This window comes from Salvelinus sp. IW2-2015, linkage group LG36 (assembly GCF_002910315.2).
Source record: "Salvelinus sp. IW2-2015 linkage group LG36, ASM291031v2, whole genome shotgun sequence".
Lineage (NCBI taxonomy): Eukaryota > Metazoa > Chordata > Actinopteri > Salmoniformes > Salmonidae > Salvelinus > Salvelinus sp. IW2-2015.
The window spans coordinates 18,523,276-18,551,106 of record NC_036875.1 but is presented as its reverse complement, the minus strand read 5'-3'; the positions used below and the strand labels follow the sequence as shown (position 1 = coordinate 18,551,106).

General features: G+C 43.3%; 1 protein-coding gene across 1 annotated transcript; it reads right to left on the bottom strand.

Moving 5' to 3' along the window:
- pou2f1b (POU class 2 homeobox 1b) lies at window positions 1–27,806 on the bottom strand. Its single transcript, XM_070437680.1, has 14 exons — window positions 27,761–27,806; window positions 17,925–17,996; window positions 17,399–17,490; window positions 14,211–14,393; window positions 12,895–13,042; window positions 12,669–12,760; window positions 12,408–12,584; window positions 12,075–12,216; window positions 11,806–11,951; window positions 11,251–11,445; window positions 10,975–11,080; window positions 10,514–10,841; window positions 10,147–10,247; window positions 1–8,359 (listed from the first exon to the last, which is right to left on the bottom strand). The coding sequence occupies exons 1-14, from the start codon at window positions 27,804–27,806 to the stop codon at window positions 8,085–8,087; spliced, it is 2,103 nt and encodes a 700-aa protein (XP_070293781.1). The 3' UTR covers window positions 1–8,084.
- Between the last annotated feature and the right edge of the window lie 25 nt (window positions 27,807–27,831).

Here is a 27,831-nt window from a genome sequence, read left to right as displayed (position 1 = left end):
TTCCAATGTTAAAACACTTGGAAAATGGTTTAATGATGTTTACAACTAAAGAGAACTGTACAGTTACAGTAAAATATTGTTTATATATATATATAAACAAATAAAATACAGCAGACAAATGCATCAAATCTACCATGTGTCCTGATTCACATACTTTAAAATGTTCTACACAATCTTTCAGTTCTATATGCCGCCACCCGCCATGTCTGGAGGGGGGCGTTTCGTAGTCGGATCTGAGGCATGTGTCCATGTGGCAACAGTGAGCAGTGTTCTAGTCCAAACTGGAACGGTAGAACCGCGCGTCACAACGACAGCGTGGCTCCCAGAGTTCTAGAGTGACAGACAGGGATTATTCAGAGGAAAGACTACAGTCTGGGAAGATACAGTGGACACATTCCTTTAGTTTAGCCCAAGCTTAGTTTACAGAGGAATAATTATTAATGATTTTACAGAATGCATTTCTCAAAAATCCACAAACAAGTAATATGTACAGGTTTACCTTTTTTTGTTTTTTATATATATTTTTTTAAACCATGGTCACTTGGGCCGTGTTGACTGATATGATCACACACATAATTTGACACCCAAAACATACAAAAATACTATATCTTTAACCTACCAAGTGTAAGACAGTTCTGCAATTAGTTCCATGCTGTGACAGAAAAGAGCGATACACCAAACAAACGAGAAGTTTTTCATTTAGGTTTCTCAGAAATATACCAAAATATACATCTATGCTTTGGAATTACTGAGGCTAGAACTAAAGCCAGTGCTGGGGTTGTCTCTTAATACACAAGCTGCAGGGAGAGAGAGAGAGAGAGAGCGAGTGACAGGACAGAGAGTTATCTTTGGTATCTGCGTTTGTAAAACATTAAATATTTGGATATTTTTGCATTGGGATAATGCTTGTGAGATCCTACAACTCCCCACTTGGAATAAAGCATCAAACAAAGCTTCCCTGGGACCCCATTGGCCAAAGGGTTTAGCCAATCGGACACAGGCCATGCAGAGTGAAGGACCATGATGCATAGTGTCAAAGCTGAACAGAGAAAATCGAGAAACATAGTAAGAAATGAGGGAGGGAATGTAAGAAAGAAAACAGTGGTGAGACAGAAACAGTACKCTAGAACCAGAGAATGTGTATCCTAGAGACAATGTGTCCTGGCAACTACAATGCACTGACTTGGAGCCAAACAGACGCACTGTACCCAAGAGGCAGAAACAGTGTATTTTCGTGACAGTCTTTGAACATGTGTGTCCTAGCAACAGTTCTTCAGACAGACAGACAGACAGAGAGACAGTGAGTCCTGAGCATAAACAGTGTGCACAGAATCAACCCTCAGTGTGTATTAACAAACATCACCCAGCCACCACGGGATTGGTTAATTGACCTGTCCATCAGAGAAGCCCACTTTGCCCCTCCACACTCAACATATCCCCATCCACAGGCACTGCTACAGGTACCAGTTGTGTCCACGGTGCACACACAGCTCTGCCATACAGGTGTATTGACTTTACAGCTGAATGTGTGTCTCATGGGATAGTGAAGCAGAGAGGGGTGAGAGATGGTGTAGTCCATATACAATCACTTTAGAAGTCTTTGGTTAACGTTCCCACAGGAAAGAGAGCACAGCGAGACAGAGTGCCACCAGGTGAACAGACACACACACCAACATCTACATTCAGAATCTAAATTAGAATACAATAGGGCAGGATTGTCAAATCATAGAAAACAGAATGGAGGGGTAAATCAAGTACATACTAGTGGTAAATATTTCAGAGGTAAAACCAAAGAAAAATGTGTATAATACTTTCAGCCTTATGAGACAATTGGAGGTTGAGGTCTGAGAGGCCAGTGTGTTTAGGGAGACTGATGGTGATGCTCTTGTAAAAAATTATTATAAAAAAAATAAGCAGACATTCTGGTACTGGTGCGTGTCTCCCCCTGGTGGCTGCAACTGACACTGTACACTAAAAACTGACACCTGTAGGCTTCTCTGACAGGACCTTGATGTTTTTTTATATTTTTTATATTCAGCTTTACATTTTTATTTCTAAAGTAGATTAAAGCAAGTTTCACTTAGTCTCGAGTTAAAAATGAGGTATACAACAGCTCCCTTAACCCACCTAGTTACCCCAGACTTACTGGTGCCGTTCTGCACTTTCCCTTTACACCCACCTCACACCACAGTGGGGGGTAGACCACATGCATCAACACAGATCCACTTCTAGAGCATCAGACGAACCAGAGAGAGATCCAGATCCACAACTTCACAAGTCTTATACTCAGAGGAAACACCTATTCAATATTATCATCCCCTTCTTCCCTTGAATGCTTTTATCATAATCTTATCTTTATCTGTAAACTGAAAACAAACGCAGCATCATGGTCTGCAGTCAGCACTCCCTTCTCTCYATCAGCACTCCCTTCTCTCAATCAGCACTCCCTTCTCTCAATCACACACACAAACACACACACACCACACACACACCTGCTGGAGTTCAGTTATTAGTAAAGCTTTTCTATAGGTATTCCCGACCTGTATGAGTCACCCCTAAAATCATAGGTAGCAACATAACCGGCCAGAACAGCACTCTCCCAAATTATGCCTAAAATACACTGCAGATTTTCAGCAAAGAACTATGCACTGAGTGAGCTAGCTAAACACAAAAGCTAGCGAGGAGGTAGCCTCTCTCACTAGATTACTCTCATACACTGTCGCACAAACAACAATATGCTACAATGCTTGTCTTCTAAATAACAATAAGGCATAAATGTCAATGTTAATCTTTTGTCAAACCTAGAAAGACAGTGATCTTGCCCTCTCATGCTATACAAAACAATTAAAGGCATAAGTAATAAAAAAAACATTCAAATGATTGTTAAAAACAGCACATCAAATCAAATCCATAGTAAACCAAACAACCAGACAAAAAAGATGATGAAAGATTAAGATCAGGCGCATCAGTCTGTTTGTTCCCCTAGCAACTGCACAAGCAGGGACTGTCCGATTGAAGCACCACAGCAAGCCTCGCTCACTCAAGAGACCACACCCACACATGTAATGGGCACAGGTGTCCGCAAATCACGCACCAAGGGGGTGCGGTCAAAGTTTTTGGTCTTGACATTAATAAAAATATGTTTTTTTWAAAGTTTTTTTTCTATAAGCATGACAAAACATTACATTCAGTCTTGATAACATACTAGTTCAAATATAAAATATGAATATCTTACACAAGTTGTATATATATTTATATATATATTTATCTCTAATCCTTTAGTCGTTCCTCAGATAAATATTTCAGTAACTTCCCATGGTGCCGATGGCCAATGGTTCACCAAGCTTCACAACTGGTTTGTGACTACAAACAGCACTACAAATAGGACTACAAGTCCCATTCGGCTTGCCATGACCTCAAGAACAGAAAACCAGTGAAGTGAGCAGCATCGAGACATCAACCCAGCCGCAGAGAGAAAGGCTTTCGCTTTGCTTTGGCAAGGATCACAAAATAATGTCAAACTGTTCAAACCTGGAAATACCCCATAAGTAGTAGTACTAGAAAATAGCAGTAGTAGTTTGTCCTAGTTTTAGACAACAATTACTCTTTAGTTTATTTTTAAATGGCAAAGCCATTCAGTACTTGTACCAGTGGAGGCTGGTGGGAGGAGCTATAGGGGGACGGCCTCATTGTAATGGCTGGAATGGATTCGATGGAACGGAGTCAAACACGCCGTTTCCATATTTTTTTATATGTTTGATACCGTTCCATTGAATCCATTCCAGACATTACAATGAACCCATCCTCCTATAGCTCCTCCCACCCGCCTCCACTGACTTGTACATTCTACAATATTCTACGGGTGTGAGATTTCTTAAAGTGAACCTAATGTTTAAGTGATGCTGAGGTATTCAGTCAAAGTAATTCACGATTAGAAAAGGAGCACATAAAAATGTATTAGCGTAGAGAGATGTCTCTGCGTTTTCAAACTATGCAGTCATTAATCTGGTTACGTTAGGGCCGATAGAAGAACACTACTGTTGTGTGGGGTTGTTGTTTACGAAAGGGGCAGCTCGATAAGGGCAGCACAGGGGCTATGTTGCTTGGGTACAGGTCAGGGATCTTGGCAGGTCCGAAACATCTTTACTGGTGCTGACAGTGGATGAGCCCCCATAGTAAAGTTAGTTGGGCGATGAGAGGAAGGAGAGAGGGCTTCAACCACGTGACCTGAGAGCTGCTAACAGGATGTGGTTAGAAAGCTAGAAGAAAAAGTGCAGGTCCTTGTTCCTTAGAAGTGGGTTAGAGGTGGGGGATGCCAAAAGGATTCAAATAGGCGGGTATAAGAGAAMAAAACTTGTCAGTAGTAATGTGTAGGATAGTGATCGTGTGAACAGCAACTTGCGCGAGCACACAGGCACAGCAGCTAGTGAGAAAACAACTTTGGTTCAAGCTTTTTATTTCATGGCTGAGGATTGGTAGAAAAACTAAAACGGACAGCCCCTACCCGACTACTGAATGCCTGACTACAGCCCAAACTGCTGCCAAAGCAGATACGCCAGTCTAGAAAGGATCACAACACAGTCCGCCATATCATCATTGGGGGAAACGTAGAGAAACAGGAAAGAGTATTGAGGGCAAGCACCCACTGATATCATATAACCACTACCATTCAAACCTAAACACCACTCAAATATATTAACTTTATACAGGGGGACAATACCCCTGACCTCCCTTCTTCCCATCCCTTTCTATTTGGATATTTGCGCTGCCACTTTAAAGCTGAGCAGGGAGAGCCGTAGTCAAATTAAAAAATAAGTTTGTCTTTGGAAAGTGATCATCAAAATATTGCATTTTTATCTCCTGTTGTCTAGATGGAGAGCTTGTACTCAAATATTGGACTAGGCTAAGCTACACTGACAATACACAGCAACAAATATTTTTGGTACAACTTGAAGTAAGCCAGTCAAAAGACAGCAGAAATAAAGGACAGAATGTTGGTACAGAATGTTTAACTTCTCTAAAACTGCAGTTCATAAATCCAGTTTTTTTTGGTACAGATACTGTGCACAAGTAAATAAAGCGGCATTAAAAAATCTATCAGAGCAAAAACAGACAACGACCCCATCTACCTCACACCAACTCCATCCAGTTGGCATGAAAACCATAGACACCAACCGACATAGCAGTCAGAGAACACTCAGGCATAGAACTCCATGGATCATACAGCTAACCCCCTGCCCCCAAACCAGTTAAAGCTCTAAGCGTTATCATTTCAGTAATTTCATATCAGTGTCTACGGTCCGCACCTAGACTACGATTTACAAAATTGTGGCAGGCAAAATATATTTTTTTATATAAACAAACTCAGTGTTACCAGACAGAGGACCGGAGAGAGAACAAATGGTCAACCCCGCTCCTTAAAGCAACGATAACCGTTATATCGGCCATTTATTATTACTCGGTTTTAAAGCCTTATAACCACGATTAGAAATTGATTTACAGTACCAGTCAAACTTTGGACACACCTACTCATTCCAGGGGTTTCTTCATTTTCTACTACTTTCTACATTGTAGAATAATAGTGAAGACATCAAAACTATGAAATAACACATGTGGAATCATGTAGTAACCAAAAAAGTATTAAACAAATCAAAATGTATTTTATATTTGAGATTCTTCAAAGTAGCCACCCTTTGCCTTGATGACAGCTTTGCACACTCTTGGCATTCTCTCAACCAGCATCATGATGTAGTCACCTGGAATGCATTTCAATTAACAGGTGTGCCTTGTTAAAAGTTAATTTGTGGAATTTCTTTCCTTCTTATCAGTTGTGTTGTGACAAGGTAGGGGTGGTATACAGAAGATAGACCTATTTGGTAAAAGACCAAGTCCATATTATGGCAAGAACAGCTCAAATAAGCAAAGAGAAACGACAGCCCATCATTACTTTAAGACATGAAGGTCAGTCAATGCGGAACATTTCAAGAACTTTGAAAGTTTCTCAAGTGCAGTCGCAAAAACCATAAAGCACTTTGATGAAACTGGCTCTCATGAGGACCGCCACAGGAAAGGAAGACCCAGAGTTACCTCTACTGCAGAGGATAAGTTCATTAGAGTTACCAGCCTCAGAAATCAGCAATTAACTGCACCTCAGATTGCAGCCCAAATAAATGTAACAGACACATATCAACATCAACTGTTCAGAGGAGACTGTGTGAATCAGGCCTTCATAGTCGAACTGTTGCATTAGAAACCACTACTAAAGGACACCAATACAAAGAAGAGACTTGCTTGGGCCAAGAAACACGAGCAATGGACATTAGAACAGTGGAAATCTGTCCTTTGGTCAGATGAGTCCACATTTGAGATTTTGGTTTCCAACCACCGTGTCTTTGTGAGACGCAGAGTAGGTGAACGGATGATCTTCGCATTGGTGGTTACCACCGTGAAGCATGGAGGAGGTGTGATGTTGTGGGTGTGCTTTGCTGGTGACACTGTCAGTGATTTATTTAGAATTCAAAGCACACTTAATGGCTACAACAGCTACAACAGCTACAACAGCATTCTGCAGCGATACGTCATCCCATCTGGTTTGCGCTTAGTGGGACTATCATTTGTTTTTCAACAAGACAATGGCCCCAAACACACCTCCAAGCTGTGTAAGGGCTATTTGACCAAGAAGGAGAGTGATGGAGTGCTGCATCAGATGACCTGGCCCCCACAGTCACCCGACCTTAACCCAATTGAGATGGTTTGGGATGAGTTGGACCGCAGAGTGAAGGAAAAGCAGCTAACAAGTACTCAGCATATGTGGGAACTCCTTCAAGACTGTTGGAAAAGCATTCCAGGTGAAGCTGGTTGAGAGAATGCCAACAGTGTGTAAAGCTGTCATCAAGGCAATTWAAAAAAAAATGTATTTAACCTTTATTTAACTAGGCAAGTCAGTTAAGAACAAATTCTTATTTACAATGACGGCCTACCCCAGCCAAACCCGGACGACGCTGGGCCAATTGTGCGCCGCCCTATGGGACTCCCAATCACGGCCYGATGTGATGCAAAGGGTGGCTACTTTGAAGAATATAAAATATAAAATGTATTTTGATTTGTTTAACACGTTTTTGGTTACTACATGATTCCATATGTGTTATTTCATAGTTCTGATGTCTTCACTATTATTCTACAATGTAGAAAATAGTAGAAATAAAGAAAAACCCTTGACTGAGTAGGTGTGTCCAAACTTTTGACTGGTCCTGTATATCGGAGTTAAAGCTTAAATTAATGTTAGAAGTACAAAGTTCTGAAAATGTCCACTCACACACACTAAAACAAAAGAAAACAAACTAAGCGCCTCTAAAATATAACTTTGATATGATTTGTGCTGAGGCCTGTCCAACAGAGCCTGACACAAAATAAATTCAAACTATAGACAGGGAAACACGCAAACCTCCCCTTTTAGTGATGATGTAGATTGTGAACTTTAGTAGTAAATCATTTTTGTTAGAAGAAAAAAACGTCAAAAAAGTTAAATCTAATTTTTGGTTAGAAGTATTTCAGAAGATGTTCTGAACAGGGAAGAGGAAGATATATACTTTTGAAAAAGGTGACAGAGAGGAAAGAGGGAAAGCTAGGTGGTCCCTCAGGGGTCACAAGGAGCACAGACCATAGAGTTCAAGATGATCCTGTCTCAGAAAATGGCCGCCCCAGTGCTCCTGTGTGACCCGCTGCGTACACCGACAAAAACATCCAGGGAGACGCACATCGTTTTTGGAGTACAAGGGAAAAGAGAGAATGAAGAATGAAATAAAAACGTAAAATATAAATTCCAACCCTCTTCACAGAGGGTTTCTTTTTGGTGGCAGCAAAATGATTAAATAATGATAGATGACAGGCAGAAGGACAAGGAGGGACAGGATGAAGAAGTGGATTGAGCAAGTAGCCTAAGGGCAAATCTTAAACAACAGCCCTATTCCCCATGTAGTGTCTTACTATGGCCAAAGCCATCCATATCGTACGCAACATTTAACCAAAAGTAGTGCACTAAATAGAGCATAGGGTGTCATTCGAGGCGATTTGAGCCTTCAGCTTCACTGGGCCTTGGAGGCAGTGGTGATGGTGGAGGCGGGCACTGGGACGGTCGCCGTGGTGACCTGGTGGTTGGCTGTGACCTGCAGGGCCCCTCCCCCGGCGGCTCCGGCCGACACCAGGCTGACGGGGTTGCTGGTGAGCAGGGACAGGTTCTGGGGGTTCAGGAAAAGGGGTTGCACCAGGTTGGGAGTGCTGCCGGCCGAGGTGTTAGCGAACAGCAGGTTACCACTCCCGTCCAGCGAGGTGATGGGGAGAGTGCCACCCGATGCCAGAGCTACAGGGGGAGGAAAGGAGGGACAGAGGGGGTTACCCAGCTATTTAGACATCATCAGTTGGAGGAGAGTTACAGTAACTGTGGATTGATGGGGATGGGTAGTGTAGCTAGCTATCCGCCGGAGCTGTGAAGAGTTCTGATTACGTCTCAGACACAACGATGTCAGTGACAAGACCAACGTGTGGTGAAGACAAAGAAGACAGGTGCACTAGTGTCAGGTATAGACTAGTTATACAGGTATATAAATGTAAGGCAGTGGTTTTCAACCTGTGGTTCTCATKTTTTTTACGGAATAGGTTGGGAACCGCTGGTGTAAGGTACCGAGCAATGAGAAAAGTAGTGTAAAGCCTAAATAAGTTCAGGAGTAAAAATGTGCTTAACAAGTCACATAAGTTGCATGGACTCCGTGTGCAATAATAGTGTTTAACAGGATTTTTAAATGACTACCCCATCTCTGTACCCCACACATACAATTATCTGTAAGGTCCCTCAGTCGAGCAGTGAATTTCAAGCAGATTCAACCACAAGGAAGCCTGTACAGAATAAAAATATTCCAAAAATGCATCCTGTTTGCAGTAAGGCACTAAAGTAATACTGCCAAAAATGTGGCAAAGAAATTAACCTTTTTTGTCCTGAATACAAAGCGTTTTGTTTGGGGCAAATCCAAGAATGGTGGTAGCTGTATCTGTCACACCCTGATCAGTTTCTCCTGTCCTTGTTATAGTCTCCAACCCCTCCAGGTGTCGCTTGTTATCCCTGGTGTTTATATCACTGTGTTTCCTGTCTCTCTGTGCCCGTTCGTCTTGTATGTTCCAAGTCAACCAGTGTGTTTTTTCCCATGCTCCTGCCTTTTCTATTCTATTTTACTAGTCCTCCCAGTTTTGACCCTTGCCTGTTTTCTGGACTCTGTACCTGCCTGCCTGACCATTCTGCCTGCCCTGACCTCAAACCTGCCTACCACACTGTACCTCCTGGACTCTGATCTGGTTTTGAACTTTTGCCTGTCTACGACCATTCTCTTGCCTACCCCTTTTGGATGTAATAAATATCAGACTCAAACCATCTGCCTCCCGTGTCTGCATCTGGGTCTCGCCTTGTGCCCTTATAGTATCATGTTATGGGTATGCTTGTCATCGGCAAGGAAGTTTTTTAGGATAAAAAGAAATGGAATAGAGCAAAGCACAGACAAAATCCTAGAGGAAAATGTTGTTTAGTCTGCTCCTAACAGACAAATTCACCTTTCAGCAGGAGAATAACTAAAAACTCAAGGCCAAATATACATTGGAGTTTGGAGCTTACCAAGACGACATTGAATGTTCCTGAGTGGCCTAGCTACAGTTAACTTAAGTCAGCTTTCAAATCTGTTGCAAGACTTGAAAATGACTTTCTAGAAATGATCAATAACCAACTTGACAGAGCTTGACAAATTGTTTAAAGAATAATGGGAAAATATTGTATAATCCAGGTGTGCAAAGCTCTTAGAGATTTACCCAGAAACTCACAGCTGTAATTGCTGCCAAAGGTGATTCTAACATGTATTGGCTCCGGGGGTTGAATACTTATATAATCACAATATACTAGTGTTCTATTTTCCATTTAAAAATGTATATATTTTTAAAAAATCTTCCACTTTGACAGAGTATTTTGTATAGARCGATGGCAAAAAATTCWATTCATTTTAACAAAAAAAATTGTAACAAAAAATTTGAAAAAGTCAAGGGGTGTGAATACTTTCTGAAGACACTGCATATGTGTGAGATGCAGAGTAATTAAACAGGTGTACTTGCCGCTCCATAGACCTTGGATGGTGGCCAGGGTGCTGTTGCTCAACATGGCGGGGTTTATAGCCCCTCCAAGCCCACCCGGAGCTAAGCTCAGCAAGGCCCCCCTACACACAGAGACACAGAGACAAGTATAGTCAGACAGACAGAGACACAGTGATTCCAGTAGAGATTACCCAGAATTCCTTATTCCTCCCTCAATCCCTGAGATTGTGATGATCATAGCAATGAGCGTTCAACTGCAACTATTACTACTATGACTATTCAAAATGGCTTATATCATATTTTAGATATACATGGGCACTGGAAATATCTTCATGTAGTTTGACATGTGTTGTGATCCTGCTCTGAAACCCTTTCCCGTACTACTCACCCAGGAGTGAACTGCGAGGATGCCATCAATCCTGGGTTAAGCCCAGCCATGGCGGCGTAACTAGAACTGGTGGGTAACTGGGCAGCGCCTTGCAGGGCCGCTGACAGCCCCGGTCCAGCCACCATCACCTGACCRGTCCCCAGATTGGTTGCTAGGGACGATGGTGCCTGCGTGACCACAGTGTGCTCCTGGGTTCCACCCGTCTCCGCCGCCGTGGCCTGGAGGGCCATGGGGGAGGGGCTTAGCGAGGTGGAGCTGGTCACCGTGGTAACCATGGGTGCCGTAGAGATGACAGATGCTGTGTTTGTGGTCGCTCCGATCGTCGTGCCTGAGACGGAACCCGGAGGGTGGTGTTTAGTGTTTAAGTACAAGGTGGGATACGGGAAGGGAATTATGCCTGAATCCTAATTTGAGATTTCTTTCTTCAAATATGATCCTGTCCCTCCCCTTTCCCCGTGTACCTGTCAAGGTCAGGCCGGAGACGCTGGTGCTGGTGAGAGGCATCACTGGGTTTAAAGTGAGTGTGGTTGGTGTGTTACTGGTCACAAGGCTCGCCGTACTGGCCACCTGCACCAGGGAAGGAGAAGAAAAAGACTTGAACATGGAATAGAAAAAAATACACTTTACTTGTGTGTGTGTGTGTAGTGCATGCTTACACTGTGTATGTGTGTGTGTGTCCATGCATGCAAGTGCAAGTGTGTGTGGTACATGTACATGCCAGTGTGTTTTGTCAGTACCAAGGGGCTAGTGGGGGTGAAGATGGTTTTGATGGGGGTGCTGCCTGTCCCTGTGATGCTGTGTCCGCTGCTGGGGGGGTTGATCCGCTTCTCTTTTTGCCGACGGTTACAGAACCACACCCGGATCACCTCCTTCTCCATGTTGAGCTGGTCAGCAATTATGGTGATCTCCTCAGAGGTAGGTTTTTGGTTCTGCTTGAAGAGGGCAAAAGACCAGGTATTCCCTTTCAGTATGGGGCAGTTACTTTCAGTATGGGGCAGTTCCTTTCAGTATGGGGCAGTTCCTTTCAGTATGGGGCAGTTCCTTTCAGTATGGGGCAGTTCCTTTCAGTATGGGGCAGTTACTTTCAGTATGGGGCAGTTCCTTTCAGTATGGGGCAGTTCCTTTCAGTATGGGGCAGTTACTTTCAGTAGGGCAGTTTACCAGACACTCTGAATGAAGTCTTTTCCATTTAATTTGATTCCCTTCCTAATGGTTTAAGTGCTAAAATAGGTTGATGAGGTAAATTAGTGAAGACCAGTGAGCGCTACTCTAGACTGTAACATTTCGCTCACCTCCAGAAAGCTCTTTTCTAAGGCCACGCGGATGTTGGTCTCGATGCTGGTCCTCTTCTTGCGTCGGCGGTTGAGCCCCTCCATGCCCAGACCGGGGGAGCCCAGGCCGCAAGGGCTGGACAGGGCCAGGTCAGACGACAGATTCTCTGCACAAACAGCACCGCGACAAGGGACAGGGACGGGGGTAAAGACCAGGTACTCTGCAGTGCATAATACAGTACACAATAGAGTACAAACACACACAGCTGTCGGTCAGCTCAGAGACATACCTGCATCGTTGAGCCACTTCTCCAGAAGTGGCTTCAGCTTGCACATGTTCTTAAAGCTGAGGTTCAAGGCCTCAAAGCGGGAGATGGTGGTCTGGCTGAAGTCGTTACCGTACAGCTTGCCCATTGCCAGGCCAACATCCCCCTGGGGGAGACAGAGAGTGTTAGGGAGAGCTCTGCTGTTAACACAAACACACGTATGCACACTCATGCAAGCATACACACACACACCTTCCTGCAGCTCGCTAACACCCCCAACAACACACACAAAATGTACACACGTACACACGCCTTCATACAGCTCCCTCACAACCCCAACCACACACACACACACACCTGTGTGAAGCCCAGTTTGATGCGTCTCTGTTTGAAAGTCTTAGCGAACTGTTCCAGCTCCTCCAGGTCGCTGGGCTCCTCCAGACTGGGTGTGTCCAGGCGTTTGGGCGGGGTCTGCTGACTGTGGGACAGGGGCTGGATGGGCGTGGCTGCTATCGTGTGGGACGGAGTCGCTGGCTACAGGACGGAAATATGGGGTTAGGGCTGAAAGGAAATGACAAACTAAACATGGTAGTGATAAATGTAGTTGTAGTGTCTGACCTGTGAGGCAAGGTTGATGCTTGGCTGAGTCTGCAGGAGGTTGGCTTGGCTTTGAGGTAGTTGAGTTAGAAGATTCTGGGCTTGCAGGAAACCTGTTGAGAGAATTATGGAGACCATTTAAGAGGTACGAAAGGAGGGTGAGAGCGAGGAAGGGCGAGTGTGTATGTTTGTCCATGTGTGTGTGTGTGTGTCCATGTGTGTGTGTGTGAGTGTGTGTAGTACATACTCTGCGCTGTGTACATATTCTGCTGGCCCTGCGGCGTCTGTGAGATGATGAATTGGCCAGGTTGCAGCTGGGTGGCGATGTGGTGGCCAGGTTGAACCAGGACAAACTGGGGCATGGTTAGGTTCTGCTGCTGCAGCTGCTGTAACTGCTGAAAGTCCTCACGCACAAACCCACCGGGAGAAAGAAGCACACATTACTACAGACACAGACACGTATAGTCACACACCACTCATGCTACTGTTGGTCATCTCACACACACATACAGGGAGTGAGGAACCCTCGTAACTACAGGGAAACCAGTATTTATAAGTACAGTGCTACAGGCAAGGGGGGTACAGGTCTACTAGAGGTGATAGCGTAGCTGCTGGCCTTTATTCTACCTTCATTCTACAGATACACTCATTCATACAACAGAGATCAACAGAGGAACATTTTCATTAAGCTTCCACGGGGAGAAAAGGTTACAACGTACTACAGGTAACAGCATACTTATAATCATTCATATAGCTGTGTTATACATGAGTACTACTAGGTAGATTATACAGGTCCAGTCATTCATATAGCAGTGTTATACATGAGCTACCTCTAGGTAGATTATACAGGTCCAGTCATTCATATAACACATGTTATACAGGAGTACTACTAGGTAGATTTATACAGGTCCAGTCATTCATATAGCAGTGTTATACATGAGTACCTCTAGGTAATTATACAGGCCAGTCATTCATATAACAGTGTTATACAGGAGTACTACTAGGTAGATTATACAGGTCAGTCATTCATATAACAGTGTTATACAGGAGTACTACTAGGTAGATTATACAGGTCCAGTCATTCATATAACAGTGATATAAAGGTGTACTACAGGTAGGTAACTGCTGAAGGTCGCCATCTCATACGGGTATCCCAGCTGGCTTAGCTGGCCTGGGAGATGAGTAGAGACAGAGGGAATCTGAGGGGGAATGTTGTGAACATTACAGCTCTGTGTTTCCTGCATATTCAATTGATGACACTGTGGCTGTTATATGTTTTGAGGCAGTATTGGGTTTGACTTCAGGATTTTATTTTACACCCCCTTCTAGAATAGGTAGCAGGATACTCTGCCCCCTGCAGATTCTGTCTAGCCCTAGTGATGTGTGTGTGTGTGTGTGGTGTGTGTTGTGTGTGGTGGTGTGTGTGTGTGTGTTGTGTTGTGTGTGTGTGTGTGTGTGTGTGTGTGTGTGTGTGTGTGTGTGTGTGTGCGTGCGTGTGTCCATGTGTGTGCGGCCTTTACACATTCTCATGTATTTTGTGTGTGTGTGTGGTGTCTCTCTTACAGAGGTGATCTGGACGGGCTGGGACAGGGGCAGCGTGTGAATGGGGGTGGCTGCGGAGGCAGAGATGCTGGCCCCCGTGGTGCTGCTCTGCTGGCTGGCTGATTGCTGCTGCATGGCTGCTGCCAAGAGCTGGGCCTGGGCCTGCTGCAAAAACATCTGCTGCTGCACTGGAGACAGGGTCAACTAGAGAGGGAAAGCGAGAGGAGGGGTGGGGTGGGGGGGGCGAAAGAGACGGGGAGATAGAAAGGCAGAGATTACAGATATTGTGGAGAGGGCAGAGAGAAAGGTACAGGGGGGGCAGAGATAAAGAGGGAGAATAATGTAAATGGAGTGAGCGGTTGGAAGAGAAACAATAGTATGTCAAGACAAATGCCCCTTACCATTCATTTCAAAATGTCAAAGGTCTTTCAAGTTGCAAAGGACTACAAAACTAGCAGTACATGTGATGCAGTGACTGAGTGCCTTAGGGCCCAACAGACGGAGAGAGGAGAGGACTCATGCATTTGGACAGGAGATGATGTTGGTGTTTGGGGAGGTTTCTCATCGCAGCCACTGGCTGTCTGATATTTAGGTCACATGACTCTATCACATGTGAGGGCATGCTGGCCATGCGACAGCGACAGAATGATCATGGATGAGTATGACGGCTGGGCTCCCGGTCGCTCACACACAAACCAAAAGATGGTACCAGAGTGATGTGTGTCGTGGGGTTGGCATGATTGCACATGTGCACAAGCACACACAGGCTACGTCCCAATACTCTTCTCTCAGTTCCTCCCACCAACACTGATCATAGCAGGAATTGGTAGAATGAATAAGGTAGGTAGATCAATTCCCATTCAATCTTTATATCGAATCACTGGTCACTAAGAAGAGGAAACAAGGAAAATAGTATTTGGACATAACCCCACCCTCTCTCTGGGTGTATGTCAATACTCTCAAATAGTCTCCTTCCATTCATATGCACTGATCTGAGAACAGTGAAACCATTATACCGACGATACCTCCTGTGCATTTGCTGTTCTTTCAGATCAGTGCAGATGAGGAAGAGGAGATGAGGAAGCCATAGAGATCCAGCACATTACAGACAGATGAACCGACAGGCAGGCAGGCAGACAGCATGACACTTACTCCAGCTATCTGTCCCCCAGCCAGCATGAGCTGGGCCTGAGGCAGCACCCCCTGCTGGACGGAGGTCGGAATTGCACCCGAGTCTTCAGACTTGGACTAGGAGCAGAGTACATAGGATAACCTTATATAGAATAACCTTTCCAGATACATGTCATATAGACACAGGCGACTCCTGATAACTGTAAACTCAATGAGTGCAATACAGTTTTCCAGTAAAACTGCATTATTTTACATTGCTCCTGATAACGACATGTTCCTGTTAAGTCCATTCTGAAGCCGTTGCATTTATCACGAGTCATCTGTACACTATGTCGATCTGTTTTTGAATAATGATGTTGACTGATACTTATTGTATTCAGATGCCCTAATTCTTGCAACTATACCTGTCAGAGTCTTGACTAGAGACAAGGAGCAAGACCCATATTTTTACTGTTCAACATTGGCGTGTAGAAGAAGAGGAAAAACATATACACACGAAGACAAAACACACTCCCACACACACTGCCACATAAACACAAAAACAGGGTTTCAATAATAGGTAGCACACTGAAGGTATTCTCTAAATAGAAAATGATCTACATGAGAAAAGCAGGAGAGGAATGTACTGCAGACCACAGAGAACAGAGAGGAAGGAGGGAGGGGTGAGTGGAGAAGTTAATTTAAAAAACTGTTATGCAGTGCATGTAAATTCTGCAGAGATTTGCATATTCTTCGCCATCTGTTTCCGAGCAACCGCAGAGCAGCTAATTAGCATACAGGGTTGATTAATCTGCCTTGTTGCCAGGCGATACCGAGAGAGCCTGGCTCATTTAAATGTACTGTGTGTGTGTGTGTGTGTGTGTGTGTGTGTGTGTGTGTGTGTGTGTGTGTGTGTGTGTGTGTGTGTGTGTGTGTGTGTGTGTGTGTGGTTTGTGTGTGTTAGAGCTGGGATGGTAAACCGAAAATGACGGATATTGCCTTCCTCTTACCGAAGCATTTTACCTACGACGGTAATTTTCTGTGATTTTGCTACACGACATTCCTGTAGATTGTTGTAAAACCAATATTTGGTCAACAGTAATAGCCTATACATTATGTTGATTCCTGCTATGAAAGTATCTGCCTGTCCCCATTTCACTGTCGGATTCTGTGTGAGCGAGCCACTCTCACTCCCTCATCCTACTGTGAAGCACAAGCATATGACCGTTGCTCAAAATGTAATTGCGGGAATCATACAGTTTTCAAAGCAACTACTATTGTTCTAGTTATGGAGGAGAGTCACAGCTTTCTGGGAGTATATCATGTATTTCTCACCTCTTGAATTCATGGCACAACTTTACAACCAGAGTAGACTGTAGTTAGTATGGTGCGCAAAGCAGAGTGTGCCATTTATATAAATTAGCCTAGACCTAGTCCTGGAAGGTTTTTGTAGGACATTAGCCTACATTTACTGATAGCTTAATCAATTAGCCTACATGGCTATATAGCAACAATATCATATTTAGAGTAAGTAATCCAGCCAAGTGTTTTGAGTTCCCACTTCCTCAGGTTGTGAATAATACAGTTTATAGTCCAATATGCACAAAGATGTCGGCAAATTCTCTGAAGAACCAAAAATAAATCTGATCCTTCTGGATCCTATTTGACAGGTCGCACATCAACATATCAACCATGCATTCCCTGGATATGTTAGATCAAATAGCTGACTTTTTGAATCATGGCTACCATCTCAGTTTTCTTACTTCGCACTGAAAATACAAAATTATAGTGCCCTGCCGCTAATGTAAAGTAATAAAAATAAATGTGTCATATTTACAGTTATCGAGTAAAATGGTTACATTTATCACGATATGGATTTTTTTTGTCCATATCGCCCGGCTCTAGTGTGTGTGTGGCTCTGTTCTGTTGGCATGTCTCTGTCCCCTCTCCTCATTTCAACTACATTTCTGCCAGCCTGGGCACCTGCAAAAAATACACCCACATATACTCAGATCACACAGACACACACACAGGCACACACTCTCTGGTAAAAGCAGCAGACATGTGTGTGTTTTGGTCTGAGTGAGTGAGTGAGTTACCTGTTGGAGCAGAGCTTGTGCGTGTGCATTGGTGATTGCGTTTGTGGCCTGCACCGTCTGCCTCTGAAAGTCCAGTCCATTCGTTTGGACTCCTGAGAACAGAAAAGCAATTAAGTCATCAGAAAAAAAACTCTCACATACACACACACACACACACAGCACACACAAATCGACACGTGTGAACATAATACGCACACAGTAGCCTCTAATTACAGCAACAGCACAACAACCCAATTAACTTTCACTGAACCTCTCTCTCTATTAGGTTTCTAAATCAACACTACAAAAACACACACTCTGTAGGACATAGAAGTGAGCAGAGTGCAGACCCGAAGGGTGTTCAGAGGGCACCAAACAGGACCACAGGTTTTTAAACAGAAGACCATTACCTGAACTTAAGAGTCTAATAACCAAGGACATTTTCGCTGTCCGTTTGTGACTATTTGAAACCGTTTGTGCCTCCTGAACGCACTCCAGGTACGGGCAGCCAGAGCAATGCAGCAGCAGGTCACAGCAGGTAACTCACCTGTGTTTCCGTCCCCACTCTGACTCTCCATTGCACATTTACTAGTTTCTGATGGATTACTCATTCTAGAATCTGAAAGAGGCAGACAGACAAACAGACAGACAGAGAGAGACTTTCACTCAACTGTCATTGACCCTCTAAAAGTCACGCCCCACCATTCCATCCCAAAACAGCGCCTAAAGCCCACATCTTATAAATATCTGATGTCGTATGTCGTACTTAATACAATAACACTAGACAACTCCCACTCCTTCCAACAGAGCCTGATAATAATATTTTCTAATGGGCTACACCCCCACAACTACCTCTAGCCTACATGCAGTGTATTTTTTCCATACAAAACCGGGTAAAAAAAATTGCTGCAGGTAACATTTTTACAATTAGAAAACGCCCCATTTAATACAGTGGAAATCAACATCTTCAACAATGGCAATTTGGGGATACACTTTGAAGCATGCCTTTACATGCATAAAAGCCCAGCAGGACAATGTTTTATCCCCTTTTGACTTGTTCCTTGACGATCTCGCTCTCTCTCTCACACTCGCTCTCGCACACACATTTTAAATACTTTATTTGAATCTACCAATCAAATTGAAAATGAAAAGATCCAAACATTTCAAAAGGTCTCTTTATGCATGACATTTATGGGTACAGAAAGCGCCTCCCTCTCCAAACAGCTAGGCTGCCCAAGACAGCTGAAACAGAGCAGTACCTAGCCAATTGCTTTGCCCTAGTTTTTATCAGGCCCGCAATCTGGAGGACACGCACTGCAAGGCTGTGCCAAATATCAGCGCCACCAGCTTGCACCTACACCCGAGGATGTCCAAGCCTGCCACCAGGAGCTGGTATTTAAGCAGCTTCTCGGCAAAGGCCTGCTCCATGTGGCCGTCAAAATGAGCAGCCCATTTCCAAAATGAGCACCTCCCCCTGGCCTCCCCCCACAACAACAATATCTGGTGTATTTGGTACCCCATCATCATCAACATCACAAACACACAACACCGGACCACATGACTCACCCACTTCTGTTGAACCTGTATTTTCCAGCATGCTTTCAAAAGCTGGCGGCGGCAGATAGGCTTGGTTCCGCCGGACAGCACACTGCCCCTCCTCTCCCTACTCCCTCTCTTCACTATCCACTGGTCAGTGCAGAGTCCAGTCAAACTACAGCTACACACACAAGACACAGACAGACTGGCACAGTCCACTGAACGCTCCACTGAACAACACTGAGACACAGCCTCAGCACTCCACTGAACAACACTGAGACACAGCCTCAGCACTCCACTGAACAACACTGAGACACAGCCTCAGCACTCCACTGAACAACACTGAGACACAGCCTCAGCACTCCACTGAACAACACTGAGACACAGCCTCAGCACTCCACTGAACAACACTGAGACACAGCCTCAGCACTCCACTGAACAACACTGAGACACAGCCTCAGCACTCCACTGAAGCCAACGGGTTTTAGACTAACAGCTCTCCCTCACTCTCAATCGATCTTTCTCAACCTCTCCTTTCTTCTCAACAGTCTCCCTCCTTTTCCCTCCCTCTCTCCGATGCGTGCCAGGATTGTGGCAACTACTGAAAAAGTTCTCTCTCCCTCTCTTTCTGGAAGAAAACAGAAACAACTAGTGCAGCTGGCTCCTCTCTCTCCCTCCACCCACCCCATTCTATAATGGAGTATAATCAGTATTCAGCTGATTAAAGCTGTATGCAAATCAGGCCCTACCTCGTTAGCGATTCAAGGCTTTGAAGTCCTGTGAGCAATTCATTTCACACCGGGCTCTGAAAGCTTTCTGCATAATTTAAAATCCATAAATATGTATCATTTCATTAGCATATTAATTGGATGGCTTTTTGGAGAACAATAAAAAAACAGAAAAAAAAAAAAAAAAGACGTCCGGGCTCAAACTAAGCCCAATTACCGGCAGAATGCAGGCAGCAGAGTAATTAGCTGAGAGGGCCAGGTAAAAAAGGGGGCAAACAACTGCCCAGAATTCAGTGCGAGGCCTGTTGGCAGTGGTCTGGGCACGTTGGCGTGGAAAGGTGGCTGGTGCTAATAGAACTAATAGAATGTCTCAGACTGCTGGTCCCAAAGTCCGCCAGGAGTCACAGAGACCAGGCCTGGTTATTAATGAGGGGTTGGAGGTGGGGGGAATAAATAACTCCACATTAATCCACCACGAGCCTGTCATTACTACCAGACCCCCTGTGGCTATGGCATTCCACTCTGCACAACTACTGAGACAGAGAGCGAGAAACAGAAATGGGAGGGAGGGAGGGAGAGAGAGTACTATCAGCTATGTTTATGAAGCGTGTGAAGATTAGCATATTTAGATTAGCTTTAAATTCCATTAGGCTAGTTGTTCTCATTCAGACAGCTTTTTTCCCATTTCACTCTTTTTAATCTAGCGTAGAAGAACATGCCTTGGAAGTTAATGTAGCGGGCAGGCAGGCGCCGACTGACAGAGTGGGGTGTCAAAGCAATGTTAAAATTAAATCTGACTGTTTTGTGGGGTAGACCTCTGAAAAAGAGGGGGATGAACGTGTGGTTTTGCCTTGCTCAAAAATCCTCAATAGAAAACGAATTTGTCTCTTTTCTTGGCTCCCTAAATACAACCCTTCCAAACTCATTCACAAAAGACTGATATTTATCACACTAGTGACCAAGACAAACAGAGACTGAAGAAAGGGCATGACAAAGCAGTAGGGACAGCAATCAACAGTATGGACAGTAATCAACAGTAGGGACAGTAATCAAACAATAGCCTAAAAACAGTGTTTTTACAGTTGCAGTGTGGGGCATTATTAGACTAGTTTGTAGTACTTTTTCAGCCAAGGAAGCTAACGGCTAACCATTTTCTTCAAAAGGCCGATTTAGGCCAGGTTACGACACTGTCACGCCCTGATCTGTACCACCTGTCCTTGTGATTGTCTCCACCCCCTCCAGGTGTCGCTTATTTTCCCCAGTGTATTTATCCCTGTGTTTCCTGTCTCTCTGTGCCAGTTCATCTCGTCTGTTTCAAGTCAACCTGCGTGTTTTTCCCGTGCTCCTGCTTTTGCTATTCTTTATTTTGCTATTCCTCCTGGTTTTGACCCTTGCCTGTTTTCTGGACTCTGTACCCGCCTGCCTGACCAGTCTACCTGCCCTGACCTTCAGCCTGCCTGCCACTCTGTACCTCTTGGACTCTGATCTGGTTTTGACCTTTTGCCTGTCCACGACCATTCTCTTGCCTACCCTTTTTGGAACTAATAAATATCAAACACTCAAACCATCTGCCTCCCGTGTCTGCATCTGGGTCTGGCCTTATAGACACTTAAACTCACGTTCTCAAAGCCACAGCAAATGTTTCATCCACTAACTCTCCAAGTGTGAATTTGTTGATGGAAAAAAATAAAGTTCCCTCCCATGAAACAAGGACAGAGATACAGATGCCCTATCTTCCTTCCTTCCAAACCACACACTATACCCTCTTAATGCAAAACAAAAAGAGAAAAGGGTTCAGAGGCAAAGAGAAGTAAGGAGAAAGGCACTTTATTTAAACCACAGTTGCTAGGGTGGCTCGCAAAATCCAACTGTGGAGCAAACAATTCATTATGCAAATATATTAGCAGAGAATATTTAATAGGTAACTCATTAGCACTTTTTTATGGAAAGGCTGAGTGAATATAGCGGAACAGCTAATGTGAAGGGAGACATTCAACGTGAGGCATAGCGAGTGTAGAATAATAAGCATATTCAAATTCCACTGACATTTAACTTCACCCATGGTATGTAAGTCACGGCAACACTTCAAACTAAGCTCCCATTAATATCATATAGCTGAGTTAAGCCTATAGGCCTAAACTAGTTTGTTAATACAGTACTTAGCATGTAACAGTGTCTGCATTAAGGCATTTCACTGTTCTACAATTATGGTGACCAAATCTTTCTCCATTTGTCCTATCGATCATGCATGTCTCTCTCCTACTATTATAGACCTTTTAAAACAAGACGTTTTGCCACCAACTTTATCACTTTTTGGCAACTTGCATTTATATCTGAAAGGTATTGCCGGCAACATAGCCTGTACTTTTATTTTCCGCCAACCAACCTAGTCATGATTGTGGTAATATGTTTAAAATGTCGCGCCAGACCCTCAGTATAAATGTCCCCGATCATCTTAACGGCTTGGCACGCTTTCAATTATGAACATTCTATTGTTGTTCTCCGACATCAAACTTGTTCTTGTTATTAAGAAAAAGTATAAACCTGGTATAAACACAAAAACAGCAGTCTGCTTGACATCGAAGCAGCCTAGTCCAAATAGCAGCATTACCTGCTACATTTTTTTGCACAAAAAACCCATCAGTTTTAAATTGTATTTAGGATATGTATATCTAGCAAGCCAGGCAACTAAAASCCATCAGTTTTAAATTGTATTTAGGATATGTATATCTAGCAAGCCAGGCAACTAAAACCCATCAGTTTTAAATTGTATTTAGGATATGTATATCTAGCAAGCCAGGCAACTAAAACCCATCAGTTTTAAATTGTATTTAGGATATGTATATCTAGCAAGCCAGGCAACTAAAACCCATCAGTTTTAAATTGTATTTAGGATATGTATATCTAGCAAGCCAGGCAACTAAAAGCCACTTTCTAGACAATGTTTTGGGTTGTTGCAGTTTTTTAAATATTTAGCTAACTTAGCTATCTAGCTAGCTGGCTAGCCAGCTCATATACACTAAGTGTACAAAACATTAGGAACACCTTCCTAATATTGAGTTGCACCCCCTTTGCCCTAAGAACAGCCTCAATTCGTTGGGGCATGAACTCTAGAAGGTGTTGAAAGTGTTCCACAGGGATGCTGGCCCATGTTGACTCCAATGCTTCCCACAGTTGTGTCAAGTTGTCTGGATGTCCTTTGGGTGGTGGACCATTCTTGATACACATGGGAAACTGTTGAGTGTGAAAAACCCAGCAGCGCTGCACTTCTTGACACACTCAAAACCTTTGCACCTGGCACCTACTACCATACCCCGTTCAAAGGCACTTCAAATATTTTATTTTGACCATTCACCCTCTGAATGGCACACATACACAATCCATGTCTCAATTATCTCGAGGCTTAAAAATCACTTTAACCTCTCATCCCCTTCATCTACACTGATTGAAGTTGATTTATCAAGTGACATCAATAAGGGATCATAGCTTTCACCTGGATTCACCTGGTCAGCCTATGTCATGGAAAGAGCATGTTTGTATACTCACTGTAATTAACTAGCTACAGACTGGTTATATCACATTATCTGGAGTACAAAGATTTTTGTCCATTACTGGTCGTTACAGGAAAGCCCCATACAAACCACCGCAATAGATTTTTCAACTTTTTGTATTTTTTTTATTTCACCTATATTTAACCAGGTAGGCAAGTTGAGAACAAGTTCTCATTTACAACTGCGACCTGGCCAAGATAAAGCAAAGCAGTGCGACACATACAACAACACAGAGTTACACGTGTAATAAAAAAGCGTACAGTCAATAACACAATAGAAAAAAGAAAAAAGTCTATATACAGTGTGTGCAAATGGCGTGAGGAGGTAAGGTAAGCGTGAGGAGGTAAGGCCATAGTAGCGAAGTAATTACAATTTAGCAAATTAACACTGGAGTGATAGATGTGCAGATGATGATGTGCAAGTAGAAATACTGGTGTGCAAAAGAGCAGAGAAGTAAATTTAAAAAACAATATGGGGATGAGGTAGGTAGATTGGATGGGCTATTTACAGATGGGCTATGTATAGCTGCAGCGATCGGTTAGCTGCTCAGATAGCTGATGTTTAAAGTTAGTGAAAGAAATATAAGTCTCCAACTTCAGRGATTTTTGCAATTCGTTCCAGTCATTGGCAGCAGAGAACTGGAAGGAAAGGCGGCCCAATGAGGTGTTGTCAATACCTTTTAAATTATTTGGTAGGCCAGACAAGCTCACAGAACGGGACCGCCYAGTGCTGAAGCGCATAAAAATCGTCTAACCTCGGTTGCAACACTCATTACCGAGTTCAAAGTGCCTCTGGAAGCAACGTCAGCACAAGAACTGTTCGTCGGGAGCTTTATGAAATGGCCGAGCAGCCGCACACAAGCCTAAGATCGCCATGCGCAATGCCAAGAGCCGGCTTGAGTGGTGTAAAGCTCGCCGCCATTGGACTCTGGAGCAGTGGAAACGCATTCTCTAGAGTGATGAATCACACTTCGCCATCTGGCAGATGCCAGGAGAACACTACCTGCCCGAATGCATAATGCTAACTGTAAAGTTTTGACCACATTTTTATTCACCATAACAGGAAAATTAACACATTAGAAGGTAATTATTTACAAAAGATTTACAAGTATGGCAAACTGCTAACTTACTGTTTGTGGATGTGAAGAAATTAAAGCAGTTAATTGCATTCTGTCCTATCTGAGAAATATAGAACTTGATCAATGCTGTTTGCTGCTTCAGGTTAGCATGACAACTGTTGCAACAACAGGGTCAAAGTTGAAGGTCTCTTTGCTCAGTTCCCGCCGAAGTAGTGGTTCTGACTAGAGGGAGTACAGCTTCAACCGGAAGTTAGGAGTTAGGAGAACTTACGCATCAGGTTAGGATAATTAACGTGGCAGGTTAGGAGACTTAGGTTAAGGTTAGGAAAAGGGTTAGAGTTAGTTAAAATGCTCTCCTAACCTGCTATGAAATGTAACTTCCTGTCGTAGCTGTACTCCCTCTAGTCACAACCCTAAGTAATGGCTATATAAAAGGTGAATGCCTACAAGAAAGAGGTAAAGATGAGCTGTTTGAAAGGGGATCATATAAACATTTCCCAATTGTTTTTAAAGGCAAAATACTGTGAATCCTATGTGAGTGGCCTAGCCCAGTGTTAGCAGGGCTACTGGCAAACCAGATTAGGCCTATAGTACATTCCAAAAAAATATACCTGAACAACACTATATATTTTAATTTGTCTTTTGCCCCTTTGAGAATCTTTTTGGCCTTCCTCTTGTCCTAGCCTAGGCTACATCCCACACAGCTGTCTGGTCCCTTATCTTACCAGATTAACTTTACCATGGTAATCTAGTACCAAGCCTACCTACTATCCATCTAGTCACATACTMTATAGTATATCACTATGTGCACATGACATACTCCTCTCAAACTCCCACTATAGAACAGCTTGTCTGTATGTACTTCATGCATACTTTTCAGATGCCTTGCATCTATTACTGAACATAATGCATTATTCATGACAACCATGTTTACAACCATGAATATTCATGGGCGGAACTCTCGGGATGGAATGGGATGAAGATATAAAACTGTGAGGAAGTGAGGAGTGTGAGTGTGAAAATGAGAAAATAATTTCTCACCACAAAGTAGCTTAGTTCATAATCGACCCAATTTTGTTCTAAAAGCCTCCCCCTCCCTTTTTTAAATTTTTTTTTTTTTACAAAGGACTTACTGAATGCTTCCCACAACAAGACAGGAACCCAACAAAATAAGTGAATGTTGTGCTACAGTGACAAGGATAACCTGATTTCACATTTTGCAAAAAGCACAAGACACAACACAGCAACATGAATAAGATTATCTTTAATAAGTAACAGGGATGTAGCCTACAACTAAAATATGGACACAAACACACACAAACGCCTTAGCAGCAAATAGTTTGCCTGGCTACCCAAACTCCTTGCTCCGGCCAAACGCTACGCCACGCCCACGGACGTTAGTTTATAAGTCTGGATCTGAGTACCTCCCCACTGATTTCTAGAACGCATACTCACTCTAACCGATGGGTTGGGCCAGAGCCATAACACACCTGGATAAAGCAGTGTTTAAAAAATGTGTCATCGGCTTTGATACTCTGATTGGTTAGTGATGATACAATTGCTGATGACTTTGTTTTGTATAAATCACCACAAATTACTTCAACAATAGCAGCCTTAGACTGAAGTACAGTATGTAGTGAACATAGGGCAGCGGAAGAATTCAGCAAATTGTGTAGTTGTCATATCTTTTGGAAAATGTGTTTGCTGGCTAGAATGTTCATAAAAGTTGAAGAAGGGCGACAATAGGCCTATAATATGACATCACGAGCAAAAAGATTTTAACTACTTCAGCAAATCTGTATGTTTGTCTTAAGTATTTATTATCACGGTGAAAACAGTGGCACGAGAAAAGAAAATGGGTGGGAGCCCTTGTCTGCCCTTTCATCAAACTGAGACCGAAGACATTAATTGGATGTGGGCCTATCTTGTGCCCCTGGCTGTCATGGAAGTACGCATCACCCCTCCCCGGGAAAGAAATGGCACAGGTAGAATGGGCCTCGCCGACATGGATTGTAAAGAAACGGCATTCAAAACTGGTGCTGAAGACGGGAATCGCTCTACACAAGAGGTGGGGAAATCAAAGGCATCGTTTTTAAATATCGGAAACGTCCCCAAATTAGGCATTCTACTGAAGTTTTTAATATATTCAGTCTGCGTAAACAAACGCCACCGATACCGACGCACACACAGAACTCAAGACAAGAGGGACTTGGTTGTGTGGGGCGAAACTTCAAAGCTCTCATCCAAACTCAGACAAGCGAATGGCGAGACAATGGCGGCAACTATTTTTTCCCTTTCGACCGTGAATGTTTTTAGTGGATTTATGGCGGCAGGAGCAGCATTTATATAACTGTCATTGCTATATTTTTGGGAATGTGGTCAAATTAAATATTCTAAATAAAATAAATTGAAACTCGTTTATTACTTAAAACACATCCAGGAGGTAGGCAGCACCAATACGTCCTAAACATAAACAATGCTAAACAATACTATTTAGGCTATACATTTCTTAAAGTGTTTAAGCTTGTATCTGCTAAAGAGAGCAGTACTATTGTTGATATCACGCTTCTGGAAAATAAACTAGCTCACGGGCTAGGTGCTGAAAATGGGCAGATTATAGTTGCCACCATGGATGAAAAAAAGATGGGTTAGCCTACTGTTAATCTAAAAACATGATCAATAGGCATATAAACTTAGTGGAGACAATAGGCATTGTCTATAACCGCCAAACTAAAGGTTTTGACATATTTTGCGGCGAACGCGAGATAATTTCGAATAGTTAATGGAATATGCTGAACCCCGCATTCTATATGACTACGTTATTATGGTCGGACAGGCCCACATGAATAACACAAAACAGGCTACAACGTCTGTATCGAGCACAAAGGCTGGGAAGATATAAAAACACGCTGCGGCCCTCCGACATCAAGCAAGTTAGCTTCTCGGCTTTCCATTATGCTACTGTAAATATGATTTTAATGTAATATGCACAGCCGCTGGCTGTTGTTGGAAAAATGAATATGCAAACCTCCTCCAAGAAGCAGATAGGTTAACGCCACAATAAGCATCAACACAAAGCCGATCTGACTAGTTTAAGCAGCCAAGCTAGCCACCTTATCAAGCTAGTACAGCTACAGTACAGTATTTGAGCAATATCTGAATATGGCATGTATAAAAACCACAGACACGATTACTAATAAAATATGCTAAATCGCATTTGTAGACAGGGGTATGAATATGTAGCGGCGTACAGTGCTCTACTCACACAAAGAAGGGAGGCATGTTTTTTTGCCTTTAATTTGTCATCGCACTGCAATAGCCCGTTTACCCCTCTGTCAAATATCCGCTAGCTGTGAATTAACTAAAATGACGCGTACAACAGCAACATTGGGCTAACTCATTTTGTTGTCGCGTATCTTCTGTGCTACATGGGTTGAGAGAAAGAGTGTTTGAATATGAGTATGAATATGTAAAATTCTGTAATGATTACCTGGTCCTGAACTCTCATCTTGACTCGCTGCTCCTCCATCCGCCATTTTGAATATTTAACCCGAAATCCCA